This window comes from Lissotriton vulgaris, chromosome 3_1 (assembly GCF_964263255.1).
Source record: "Lissotriton vulgaris chromosome 3_1, aLisVul1.2, whole genome shotgun sequence".
NCBI lineage: Eukaryota > Metazoa > Chordata > Amphibia > Caudata > Salamandridae > Lissotriton > Lissotriton vulgaris.
In genome coordinates, this window is record NC_141689.1 from 996,831,347 (window position 1) to 996,845,618 (window position 14,272).

At 40.5% G+C, this 14,272-nt stretch overlaps 1 protein-coding gene across 21 annotated transcripts in view; it reads right to left on the minus strand.

The window, feature by feature from the left end:
- Positions 1 to 14,272, minus strand: part of PTPRD (protein tyrosine phosphatase receptor type D) — a 2,576,377-nt gene that overhangs the window by 150,470 nt on the left and 2,411,635 nt on the right. For all 21 annotated transcript variants that reach the window (XM_086961360.1, XM_086961371.1, XM_086961369.1 and 18 more), the window contains one exon: positions 10,783 to 10,906. In XM_086961360.1, the coding sequence (XP_086817486.1) occupies positions 10,783 to 10,906 (124 nt within the window). The remainder of the gene's footprint in view (positions 1 to 10,782; positions 10,907 to 14,272) is intronic.

Below are 14,272 nucleotides of genomic sequence, written 5' to 3' on the forward strand. Positions count from 1 at the left end.
AAGAAGAAAAAGAAAGGTTTATGCATTGGATTGCTCATGTCTACGGCATGCAATGTAATTTGGGCTTCTTTGATGCGCAGAAGGCAAAGAGTTGTTCAATACATTGTGAAGATGATCATTATCTATTTCATACAATTCATTTATTTTAAATATCTGTGAAATGATTACTAAGGTTAATTCACTCATATACTTTCACTTCAGACATTATTCTTCAGTCTTACATTTCTTAAGCTCTACCAGGGCTGATTAGCCTAGCTCATATGTGTTTGAGAGTTCTGGGTCATAAAGTTTCTCTTAACAGTATTCCACAGCCAGCATACACAAAAGCATGAAATAGGCTTTTGATCCATCAACACAGTGATGCCAGTCCAAGCAATTCTTGAGTGCCCTAGATGCATTGCAACAAGGTGAATAGAAGAAGTGGCTTTGAAATCAACAGTGAGACATAAGTTCAAATAAAGGACGGCACCCTTTATATAGGCTTGTGCGTTGAACTTACACAGCATAGCATAATGTAAACCACTTTCCATTTAAGCTTTCTTTATGAACACCACCTTTGAAGAAAGTAACAGCAGTAGCAGACAGGGGTTTGTTGTCTTTTACAATGGGAAATTGATTCTAGCCTGGTCACGTAACAGAGAGAAACAAATGTGGTTTGTTTTTCATTACTCCACATAGTCTGATGTAATTGCTTCCCCAGCAATACATTAGATGGAAGAAGTGTCTCTTTCAGTCACACCATAAGACTTTTCAATGTTTGGAGGTCAGAATGTAGCAAAATCCTGAGTATGAAAATGTGCAAACCAATGAACTTCAACAATGCAGAAAGAGAAGACTCCAAACAGTAATGTGTTTCTCACTTCAGCTGTTTAGTGTGGCTCTTTAAAATAAGTGATACGCTCAAGAGACCCACAAATCTTTAAATGTAATTTTCAGCATCTCCTTATAACTATGAGGGGGGAGGTTATAAATTGGCAGATGAACCACCGGTCCCCCAACATGCAGGAATGTAAATGTCAGCCACAGAGGCAGATGCCCAGATGCCAAATGTAGGTTACCGACAGGCAGATCCATCTTCCACTAAGAATGCAATGGCCATTGTTAGTCAGTCAATTGTCGTCCTGTGAACAGACCGTTTAGGTCTACGCAGTCCATTGCAGTTGTTGCAGTAGACATCTGTCCACCATATTTGGAGGTAGGTGCCATCATGGAGAGAGGAACAAGGCAAATAAACCCTGGCTAGCTAACACCGTAGAAAGATTATCAACTGGCTAATGAAAACAGAAATTACACATCAGAAATTCCACAAATCAGTCATGGCACCCCTGGAGAAAGTTAAGCAATGAGCAGCACCTGCTGCAACAGCTACAAGGCAGACTAAACCAAACCATTTCATCATACCTCACAGAATACCACCATGGCCAACCGAAGAGCAGTAAAGTGTACAAAAATCAAGTAACAGTAACTATGGATGAATTTGAAAAGGTAGAGAACAGTTGTTTGAAGCTATAGTGCAGACAAATACCCTAGTTAGCATAGGACAATGGAGAACAAAATTATGGACAGAGAGACTGGTGTGTCCACAGTGTGACACCCACATGATCACTGAGATACAATGACTTCCATGCCAAGGGGGAGCTGACATTTATCTGTGCACAATTCCAACAACATGCAGTGGAACTTGGCATCTAAGTGAGGCCCTTAGTCTGCAGTCGTGGGAGGAGAAGTTGCTGAGGATTCTGCAAATGGAAGGTATTGTTGGCATTGAAGGCAGAGTGAACACTAGTAAGTACACTGTGGCAAAAGCATGCAACAAGAGGACCAAGACATACAAATTGTTTCCAGCCTATGCTGATCTAACTCTGCAGATAATCAACAGTGTAGCAAATAGTTTCCCCATACCCGACAGATTATTTCCAATATCATATAATGCAAAGCAGCATAAGGTCGTACAGACATAGGCTTCTGGTGGATCCCCACCGAGACCAGGAAGACCGTCACCCAGGCCCTCGTCACCAGCCGACTGGACTACGGCAACGCCCTCTACGCCGGTACCACCGCCAAGCTCCAGAAGAGACTCCAGCGGATCCAGAACGCCTCAGCCAGACTCATCCTCGACATCCCACGAACCAGCCACATCTCCGGACATCTGAGAGACCTTCACTGGCTCCCCGTCAACAAAAGAATCACCTTCCGCCTCCTCACCCACGCACACAAAGCCCTACACGACCAAGGCCCGAGCTACCTCAACAGCCGAGTCAACTTCTACGCTCCCAAACGCCACCTCCGATCAGCCAACCACGCCCTCGCCGACGTCCCCCGCATCCGAAGAGCGACTACAGGAGGAAGGTCCTTCTCCTACCTGGCCGCCAAGACCTGGAACTCCCTCCCGACCGACCTGCGCCTGACCCAAGACCACCTCTCCTTCAGGAAGAAGCTGAAGACCTGGCTGTTCGAGCAGTAGCGGCACCCCCCCCCCCCCCTCCCCCCAGCGCCTTGAGACCCTACGGGTATGTAGCGCGCTCTATAAATGTCATTGATTGATTGATATAGGCAGTAAATGCAGGTTTTGTCTCAAAAACCATATAATGAGACCAAATGCAACAATGCAGCAAAATAAACAGCACAACAAATGAAAATAAACCAGTTGCCATTCCATCAAGGACACATATAAGCCCACCTTGGCGAGACCATGTCTTCACTGAACAAACTACATAACGCCACAGTCACCTATTCAAGAGTCAAATGAGGCTTTGACAGCAGTAAGGGGAATACCAGCTGTGAGTTGAAGAGCTACTTTGGATATGTGTCTCATATCTCCCACCTTAAACTTCAGGCAAATTGCATGCAGTGGCTATCAAGTGATGTTTCATAAAGTGTCCGGTGAAAATATCAGAACACAGAACCATGTAAGGTTCCAAAGCAATAGGTCTGGGTTGGTCCTCTCCCATTACTTGGTGAAAATACTGCAGAAAAAAACCCTGGACATCAGACCAATCACATTGCAGTTGAGGCTAAGAAGGCTTTACACATGTATTGTTTGCATGTCCACGTAAGGCTCATCACAGTGCTGGTGTGCTTGCAGAAAGTAGTGACTGTTAAGCATCATTGATCTATCAAGGCATGATGTATCTGTGTTTCAAACAAGTATCATTTGAGGCAAAAGCACATCATTCAACTTGGAACAAAGCTGATGAGCCTATGGTGCAAATGTGAACACCTTTAATGGATTCCTTCTGGGAAGTACAATTTATAGATAAGCAGTTGGGCTGCCACATATTAATTGGTTACACGTTACCACTTGTACTCGCAAACCTTCAAATAATGATTTGTTATAGTAAAGCCCTGAAGTGGCATCTGATGTCACTACAAACAATAAGAGGTATGGAGGGCACAGAACTATGGACATTTGCGTCATCTTCAATGTGGTTATCCTATTAGTTTTATGGTGATAGCTTTAGGGTGATTGTCAATTCGACTGCCTGCATCATTGAGGGTGGGTCCTATTTCTATGACAGTATTAATATCTGTCCATCATTTTTTTCAAAGACATATAAAATTGCGAGATAATTATGCTTTAGAATGGTTGTATTAGGTGGGGATATGTTTTTGCATTTGTGGAACAATCTTGTTGGTCATTGTGTGTAATTTGTGTTATGTGCATGTTTTCCTGCTCTGGTGTGTGCCAACTTAACTTTGATCTTGTACATCAGCCGGAATTTGTTCCACAACAAACTCCAGGTGGAGGTGTGTTAGCACTGTTTGCAGAAGCAGGACCATCTCGTATCTGATGTATGAAGTGTGAGTGTTGGCCTGCATTCCCTATTCATGTTTTTTCCTTCATTGCATAATTGACACATTTTCAGTCATGTCACTGCTTGTGGAAATTACGCTCTAAACAGCAAGACAGACAGGCATGTTTTGGCATTCCATCTGGCAATACACAGAACTTGCTCTATCAATGGGGGTGTACATGTGTGGGGCACCCAGCAGATGCATTTGTGGTAGTTGGGGAGCCATGTGTATACACTCTAAAGATGGCAGAGAGTAAATGATGGCATTGTCGTGACATCTGCAGATTTTGGGCAGTTCATCCACATCTACGAACTCTAAATGACCCCCATGCAGTGCCTACAGAAGGTACTGTGGATGGGAAAATTAGATAGATTTTTGTGCAGGGTTTCTATAACCTAATGTTCAAAATCAGGCATCTAATCATCCACAACAAAAACAAAACAATATTCAGGAAATGATGGAGACCAAATGGCCATTAGGTGAATCAGTTCCCAAGTACCTGAAAAATGGATCTATTTGTCTTCTCCTTTACTCTTTAGGAGGGAGCTAAAGGGAGCTCCAAAGCAGAGTAAAATGACAAAGGGGGCAGACTTGCCCGGTTCAACTCCAAGTACCTCACTTGACCAGCGAGACGTAGAGGAAGAACAGGCACAATATCTGTACTTTTTGTTCAACCGTTATTCAACCTTAGCAAGACACAACTAATCTGAATATAAAATGTTTCTTTTTCAGATAGAATCTGAAATATCAGATAAGGTGCAATTTTCCATATCTGGGAAGAGAAGCAGAAGCACTATTTGGGCTGGGATAGCCCCAACACACAAGACCTAACTAGCAATGACCATTGTGATGAGTTATATGAGACCTTACTAAGACGTTTTTAACATTAACAATGTACATAAAGTCATTGAAAGAAAGAAATGCAGCCTCCTTGGTCAGAGATGGTTTACATTTTAAAAGCAATTATCTCCTTGACACATCCATTTTGGTTTAGTATGGCTATGTTTTCATGTGAATTGTGCTGTGTTTTTAACATTCCTAACAATGAAAAATCTGTGAGTTGATGACCATGCCTCCCGACGACAAACTGATTTTGTGACATGAATTCTTACTTCTATTTTTTAATGACACCTTCAGGACTTCCACTCACAGCCGGCAAAATTAAATTTTACATTTAACCTCCAAAAGAAAAGATTTTTCTAATTAAAGTACTTGTTTCAGCAGGGTTATTTAATAACCTCTGCCCATGCTTCGTTGAACATATTAAACAAATGTTAATAACATTTTGTTAACTGCATCCCTTTCATAAAATATGTGTAGAACAAGAACACAAATGATCAGACCTAACTTCCCAATGCCTGGCGTTTTTTGCTATTTGTCACCCTGCTCACCAAGCTTGTCCAAGATCCAGGTAAGACTTTTAAGCAAAACAAATGCCAACAGACAGAGTCACAGAAATATCCTTGTTACAAGTAAGAGTAAACACTTGAAAAAAAAGCAATAATACGCAAGCCAAAGACACCCACATCCTCCCAGTAGTGTACGTGACAAACACCTCAAGTCCAACTAAACTATGTAAATAGCTAAAAGAGGGACATTAGCTATGCTGCTGGAACAATCTTTTCCACTCTTTGCCAAATCTATGCTGCTTGTAGGGGTACTCAGATAACCCTGGTGGCGGGCCTACTCAGCCACTAGGCTTGTCTTCCTCTAGGAAATGACCATGAATATTGGTTTTTAGGAAACATTTACAAAAGACAAGGTCATGTAAAACTAATTGAGGGGCTAACTTTTTGCCCAAGACATAAGACATTTAACAAACAACCTATTAATCGACTAGAGCCTGAGTGAAGCCTGTCACAGCACAAGAACCTCAGATAGGAATGACTTGATAGACTGGCAGCTGTGTATGGTCAAGTGTGAATCCAATGAATTGACGAAGGTTTAGTCAATGTGAAGGCGACGAAAGGCTGAACAACAAAGGAAATCAGGATTGTTTAAGTGTATACAGTAACAAACATCAAGCAGCAGTAATTCCAATTGGCTTATGTCACAGACAACTCTAGGCCTCCCAAGAAGAGAGATACTCAACACCCGCTCAGGCACAGTATCTGCAAGATTCTCTTATAGAGCCAGTCACCAACTCAACAATATGTTAAAGGAACCACATACAGCCCAATAGGATATAACGATATCCTTCAGGGATTTGCCAATAAAAGACCTCCAATTAGCTGTTCTCTTCAAAGAATAAAATGTGTGATCAATAAGTGAAATAAAATCTTCTATGATCGAGTAAAGTGTGAGCAGGATGCAGCCATCGTTACCTTTCTTTGCAAAGTAGGTGCATTAAAGGTAAATTGGAACTTCAGGCTAGAGGCACCCTTAGATATAACGGATTCTATAACATAAGACTGAAAGCTATGCCATCTCACAAACCTCACGTTTTCTGCAGGGTAGCAACAATGCTACTGCATATATAAACAAGCTTATCTTCAATCTATAAAAACGTCAATGACAGGAAAAATATTGTAAGGAAGTAAACTTTCACAGATGTAGGTTGCTTGCTTCATTAGAGTCATTTGATATGCCGCATTAAATCACTAATAGAACCAGCAGCACATAAGTGACCACATTATGACATCAGCCAAATGGATTTTAGTGCAATATTGTGATTTATTATGCACATAAGTAAAAGAGCCTATAAAGCACAACAAGATGTCCCTGCACAGAAAACCACCTCCTCCTGGGCAAATGTGTAATCATTATCACTGCACTAATAGCCAGCAGTAGATGTTACTCAGGAAGTAACATCCTGGGTGTAGCTCTGTAAAGGAGGGCATCATTTAGGGGCGGCTACCCCTTTATGCTGCTTGCCACCCAGGGGACTGCTTTGGAACCCATATGAATTACCGAATCCGACCACTATGCTGCCCTTTGAAAGTGAAAATACCTTTACATTTTGCTAGGTTTATTAGCTTGTAGTCTGTATCGATCAGAGGCAACTAATACTTTATATATTTTCATAGAGAAGTGTGGCTCACTGGTTAGAGCAGGCAGACCCTGAAGCAGAGGTCAGACCCGGGACCAGGGTTCGATTCCCGACGCGGCAGGGTGTTGAGCTCAAATGTCCACGGACTCGATAATTCTCGCTTCGGTGCCTGACCTAATCATGGGTTCACACTATGCAACTCTGGGCATTAAGCTTGCTTAATCTCCACAACGGCCCCCCGCGGCGGGATGCCTGGCTTTCACCTTGGGGATGCCCTGTAGGGGCTATCTCACAGGGAAAAACCAGGACGGGTTCCCAAGGCAAGCGCGGAGATACCCCTTTGGGGGTCGATTCTGGCGCTATATAAGAAATGCAATAACAATAATAATAATAATAAAGGATTGGCTAGGTAATGCGGGGGACCCTTCAGGAGGTTAGAGCTTGCCCACTGGAGCTTCCTGAAAAGCCATTTGTGTCCAATTATTTGTGATGTCCCATCCAACAGCCCTACGACTTTGGGAAACTGACACCACCACTGTTAAAGGGGCTTAGAAACTGTTACTTCCACTCCTAAAGATAATAGTTTAACTTGTGTAACTGACTCATAAATGGCCAGCTATAAGAGAACAGAGATCTCCCTGTCAAATGGCTAGATATGGATCACCCCAATAAAAGGACCTCAGAATTGAGCATGGGAGCACTGCCTTATCCCAGAGTTACCCTAGAGTTATCTCCAGATGATGAAAGTAATTGAAGAATACAAGAAGAAAACTAATGGCCTCCCAGATATGGGAATACATGTAATAACTGTAGAATCAGAAAAAAATTGCCACATTATGCAGGTTATTTTTCATTTTATTCAGATTTCCAATATCAGCCAGCAGCTGCTGGAAGCAGTGACACTGTGCCACTCTCTAAACATAACGATGGATTTGGGGAGTTAGGCTTTGGCATTACTGTGTAGTCAGTAACTATCAGTGCTGGTTCCGTATGAATTACCAAGGACCCTACAATGAAATCTTTACTATAGGCACGTCACACTTTGAGTCTGAGTGGTTTTAAAATACTATGCGGAAGTGCAGATTGAATTTTTGTATAGTTGTATGTTTAGGGACTGGTGGGAAAAATGGGGTCTCCCAGAGAAAGGGCAAGGGAGTTAACACAAGGAAGGTAATGATCGCTCATGAAGTTATAACTTTGTGTTTATTTATATACCCTGCACTTTTTTCCATAGATGTGCATGCATATGCTTCTCAAATTTATTTGGCTTAAGTGTGTAATTGAGGTGGAAGGGTACCGCAACCCTTGTATCTTGGGCGGTTGGTGGAGTTCTTCAACTGTTTTTTTTAAATTGGGAACAATAGAATTAGAAAAAAACAGTAACATTTCTGCCACTATTACTACTGATGAATGCCTGCCCCGTGGAGGAAATAAGGGGATGGAGAAACAATCAAGGAAATCGGCTGATTTTTGTGCATTTCCACCCATGCTCTTTGAATCCGATTTCACGGGGAACGTGGTAAATACCGAAGCAGCAAACCCATAATGTGATGTGCAGATGTCTAAATTTACAAATTGTCTTTGTGATCGGGCCTTGCAATATTAGGCGCTTAACTGCATAGCAGGACAAACACCTATAGCAGGTGAAGGTGGTTTTAATAAATTTCGCGTGCATCACGATATATTAGAGCTAAAGCCTGCCTCGTGAGAACAAAGATCCATCGCATTATGAATAACTTGCTCGTGGCCCCCACAAGTCCGTTCAGAATAATTGCTAAATTCATTAGTGTGCTGCCTTTTGCCTGACCCTGTCTGACTTTTCATGATACTTAATATACAGCTGCTTAAGATGCTAGGTGCCTGGGATTGAGAGGCAGGCTGGCATTTCTCCGACTGTAATGGTTCTACCCCTCTCAAATGCTCAACGTTGTATCCCCTCGACAAGTCCTAGAACTCCTCCAAAGAGTTAACATTTTCGGGTGTTGAACAAATCGGAGAGAGTTTCAAAGAAGGGGGTGCAAATCTTTAAAAGGGCGTGCCACTTTCAGTTTTGATCGAATAGCAAACAAGGACAGTAAATGAAAGGTGGACATACAAATAGGGAAACAAGGAGAAACAAGGCTATCCCGTCAGTGCAAAATAAGAAAGTACTACTAAAATGAGAGGCAAAATTAAAAAAAATGTATAGGTGTACGCTTGAGTGGCCCCTTAATATCATTTTCAGAGGGAACAGAAGTTTCCCCAAAATTCAACGTTATGTGGAACGCAGGAATTTAACGAGTGCGCATGTGATTTCAAACACAAATTCTCCTGGGCAAAAACAGGTGGAATTTGTTCCAACAAAACGGCCTAAAATTCAGGAATGGCAGGAGTACATTTGTACAGAAGAAAATTGCATAAAACTTTCCTTTGTAATTTTGCCTCACAGCTCAAATAGTAAAGTAGCACTGATCTTTCCTCTAGTATTCAACAACTTTTCAAAAAGTAGAGCGCAGGAAGCAAGGGTGCAAACAAGCATGTCCCTCTCAACGTCCATTACGCCCCCACCCCCACCCAACAAATTCTCAAAGGTAATTGCTCACCTATCTTCCACTTCACTGCACAAGAAAACACTTTGAAAGTGCAAATTCTAGGTATATGGATTATTATCGTTTCAACTGAATCCATGAATCATGGAAAGTTAATTCACCAGGATAAGTGTTTGGTCTTTTAAACTGTAAATCCTCAAGTGGCATAAAATGTGGGTGTTCTGGAAAGGACACTTGTTAGTAGGTGATCGCTCTTAAACTCATAAGTTTGTGGTCATTCACATACCCTTGTGGAGAGGTTCCTACCTGGAGACACATGCAACTTTGTAGTGTACCTGCCAAAGAAAGAACTAACAACGCTTCTGGTGTGTGAGTGAATACACAGGCAACACACTCTTTTTTAATGTCGGTTTTAACAAGGAAAACGGTTTGTACTCTGAAAGCTATATTTATCTCTGTATTGCATTACCTTATTTCACAAATATTTTACCATAAGGTAAGAAAAAATAAAATAGTTAAATGCACTTTTTACATTTTCATCTTCGCACACATATACTTTGTACATGTAAGTACTGACAGAAATCTATGACTGTAATGGAGATCCCAGGAGTACTATGGGAATTCGACAAGTCAATACAAGTCCGAAATTTCCTTTAAACTGGAGTCATTTCTGACTTGTTCCCTCATGCCCTTCCTGAAATATGCCAAATATTTCAACATAGGCCATGTTTTCTTATTTGACTTTTTAGCAGGTTGCTTTCTTCAAAATGACAGCTTTGCCCCTATTTTTTTCCAAAACCTACATCTCTTATTACAGCAAGTTTAGAGGATAAGGCATTGGATTTGTACAGAGCTGAAGAAATAAGCAAAGCAGTGCTGTGCCTTTGTAGCTCAGTATTGATCCCTGCCATGGGGCCAAGAGGTCTTCTATTCTCGAAAACCATTTTCCAAACAAACGCCGGCCAACCATCATTAGCAGAAGAGCTATTTTTTGCCCTGGGCGCTGTCAGTAGGAGGGGGCTCTGTACGTGCGCGCTCCAAATCTGCTTTTACTTCCAAAGTGCCGAAGGCGCAGTGTGTGAAGTGGTGCGTGTGCTATTTACTACTAAAAGTTCTCAGGAAGTGTGATTATTGTTCTGTATCTAACCCTCAGGAATACTGGCACTACGCAATGGTACATCACCCGTCCCTCATCCATCTCCTTAAAACCTTTATCACAAGTTCTTTGTCAGTAAAAAAAAGAGAATGTCATCAATTGAAGATTAATCAGTGTGAGTAGATTAATGCACACTAAGAACAATTAAAGCAGTCTTCACCAGATAGTGCATGGATAATATTAATATATGAAGCCAACAGTCACACCAGAACCAAAACAAAACAAAACAAAACTTTGGACTTGTTTGGTAGTGTGTTGTTAGAAGAAGGTTACACACGGAATAACTTAGGTATACATTAGGAAATATTTCTTACCCTCTATTCCTGCAAGCAGAACACGTGAATGATCATATGCAATGACATTTGCATATCTATTCTTTGGTTTATTCACTTCAAGGTTGGAATGCTCCCATGTAAACTGCTGCCCAGGGTCGATTGACTACAGAAGGAAACAAAGGGTGAACAAGTTGTAATATATCAGTACATGAGCCTTGTACGAGGAGATCACATTTCAATATTTCACCTCCTCACTACCGCTCAGTGCTTAATTTGTAAATAAAAGAATGCCATTGCCCAAAGCTCTTTTCTGAAACATGCAACCAAGTGCGAGCACAGAACACTGAGACTGCATAATCCTAAACCCACCTTAGAGCTTTTTAATCAATTTACAGCCACTCCCATTTCCTTCAGATCACTCATGCAGCTTCCTGCTTTCTTCCCTAAGTGCTGGCCCCCCAAAAAAACTGCTGGTGCTCCTCACCGGCAACCAACAGCACAAATTAATCACTACTGCCACTGTGTTGGTGACATTATATACATTGATTACCATACACTGATTACCACAAAAAATTTCAAGGTACCTACAGCTAGACAAGTCTGTGATAAAATTGTATATAGTTCTGGTCTCTTATTTACATACAGCATCTATTTGGTTTTGATCGTCCCAGAATTGAAAATATTAAAAGACCTTGCTGTTAATCTGCAACAGTTAAGGGTAGAACTTCCTCTGCACAGGTTGTATCGCCAATTTCATCTGATCAAATACAACCTGTCCACTATGTATGTATTTTGTTTTTGATTTGGTCATCCTATAAATAATTATCTATTGTCACAACACCAAGAACACGCAGTACATTGTTTTGCGTTCAACTATCTGTTTTTTTCTGCACTTATTCTAATATGTACTACAGTACTTATCATTTTATAGAAGACTACAATAGATTGACATGGAAAATGATTCAAAGTAGAGTTTAGTGGTCTTCAATCCTTGGCTATATCTCATTAGTAACAGTAATTTGATTGGTAGTGAGGTTGTACAAGTAGAAGATGGGACAAGGAAGTAGGCCTAAACTTAAAATCATGTTTCGCCGAATTCACACACAAACTCTGAAAGGGGAAAATGTGAAGGAAAGATCTTGTGAAATGTTAAGCACTACTTGTTATACCTAAAATTATGCCCTAACCAGAAAAAGTAATCGTTTAATTTGCATAGATTCAACTGAATATTTAAAATTATTTAAACAAATATTACATAGTTGTGGCAATTGACATTATATTTCCTCCTTTAGATGATAAAATGTAAAATCTGAAGGACAGGTAGCTAGGAAACCTAAACTATGTTAAATTCTCAATAAATACATTAACAGATAAAGAACAAGCAAGCTTCTTGGTTTCCCGGTGGCTGTTAAGTTCTGAATACAGAATGTATGAGCATTGAATACACAATGCAGGTTTTTAATAAATCTTTGCTCATGTATTTTGTGTCTGCCTTTTTTGCAACTTCTATCTAGCAATTTGTGATTTGCTGTGATGCAATTAACATATATATGGCATTTGCTCAGAAAAAAAAATTAAGTGGAGGTAGATGAAATGCAAGTGTTCCTTTAGAATCCTTCTCTTAAGAATGTACAGAAATAGTCATTGGAGTATGCCATACAAAGAGGATTGTGGGGAATGCTTGGCATGAAATATCCTAGGAATGAATGGTAGGATTAACACGGTATTGCACATTTAATGAAAACTGCCTGACTCTGACAGAAGCACGTATATGTCTGTGAAATCACACAGTAGCAAAACGAGTATAAAGATCCAGGTTGATGATGCTTAATGCGCTTTAAGTGATTATATTAACCTCTACAGTAAATAATATTTAGTATACAGCCTGTACAGTAAGTATTATATATAGTGTTCACAGCACATTTGTTTTTCTTTGTTTGTGACATTGTGGAGGACTGCATGCTGACTGTAAATCAGTTAATGGAGTACTGTGGTGTCCATTTACCAAGTCTGCTTGGGCGGCACCAGGGACGTGCGCCACCTGACCTTCCATTTGGAGGCCTTTTCAGTAGTGTGACATGCTGACGTGAAAGGTGGTTCTCGTGCTGATTCAATCCTGCAGACAAAATTCCCGTGATCGCCTGTCAAGCCTATGCTGGAAACAGGTCTCATTTCATTGGAACGCAATGCAGAATACTAATGTGCTTTATGGTGGTATTTTTGAGAAAGCTAACATAGATTTAATAACAAAGTTAGCATAGCAAACTTATTGTATGATAAACATGACAATTTGTAGTGTTGTGTAAAAGCCTAAATGCACTTACTAAAACACCACAATGTCTTCTTTCAATCTATGGGTAGAATTTAGACTGAAATTGCATGCAATAGTAATTGGTTGACATTAAGCAACATGCTAAAAGGGTAAGCAGAAAAGGAACACCTCTAACAAATATTTACATTCCACATTTAGTTTCATTTTTATGACTAGTATTAGTCAAGCCTGTTTCATTTTGCTAAATTTATATGCATATTCACTTACAGGGGCTTTCAGCCATCCCTCTTAATCCATTGGTTTCTTGTTGTGTTATTCCACCCACTACAGCATATAGCATGCAACAATGGGACGGTCAACTTCAGCCATTAACTTACTATCTTCACTGTGAGTGACAGCATTCTTATCTTTCACAGGGAGCACAACTACACACAAGGTAGGTCCCTTCAGTGCCAGGGACCACTTTGTCAAATGGTGCTCATAAGGCCAATTAAATATTTTTTGCTTTTAGCCAATCTTTTGAGGTGATAAGAGCCCAGTAGCTCTTCAAAAACAAAATTTTACAAAGACATGAAAACACAAAACAAGTATCAATAAAGCAAAAAACAGGCAACCTATTGGTTTTGCCAAAACCTGTTATTGATAGCTGCCCCTACTTATTTTTAAAAATGTTGAATTGTTCTTCACATGAACTTAAGACTCCCGCTGAAGTTTATGCGTTCTGAGTGAATGTGTTGCTCTCTTCTGTACACATCCTGCTCCTCACCTTTCTGCTAATCTTGCAGATTGATATCTGAAATCTAATCACATTGTCCTCATGTTAAGTGCAAATTGTTTTTGTTAGCAATCCTGCTTTTCTTTGTAAAACTGTCCACTCCATCCATAATTTAGCTTGCTCCGCTCTTTGACTTCCCAACCTCTACAAATGGACAATTAAAGAGTTGAGAAATGCAAATTAGGAGTTGAGTGGTGCAAATAACAAGACCAGAGGGCACAGCACTAAGGAGAGCAGCAGTGAGAATAGGACAATTAACACAATGAACCAGACATTTAAGAAGATGAGTAATGCAGTTATTGAATACATCAGGGAAGTGAAAAAGTGGTGAGCAGCAGTTAAACGATGAAGATAGAAAACAATATGAATGATCAATTCATTTAATGAGCTGGGCGAGTATGAACAAGCATTTGCAATGCAATAGGTCTCGCATTTGGGAGAGTTTAAGCTATTGGCATTGTAAACGAAAATGCCTTTTATTT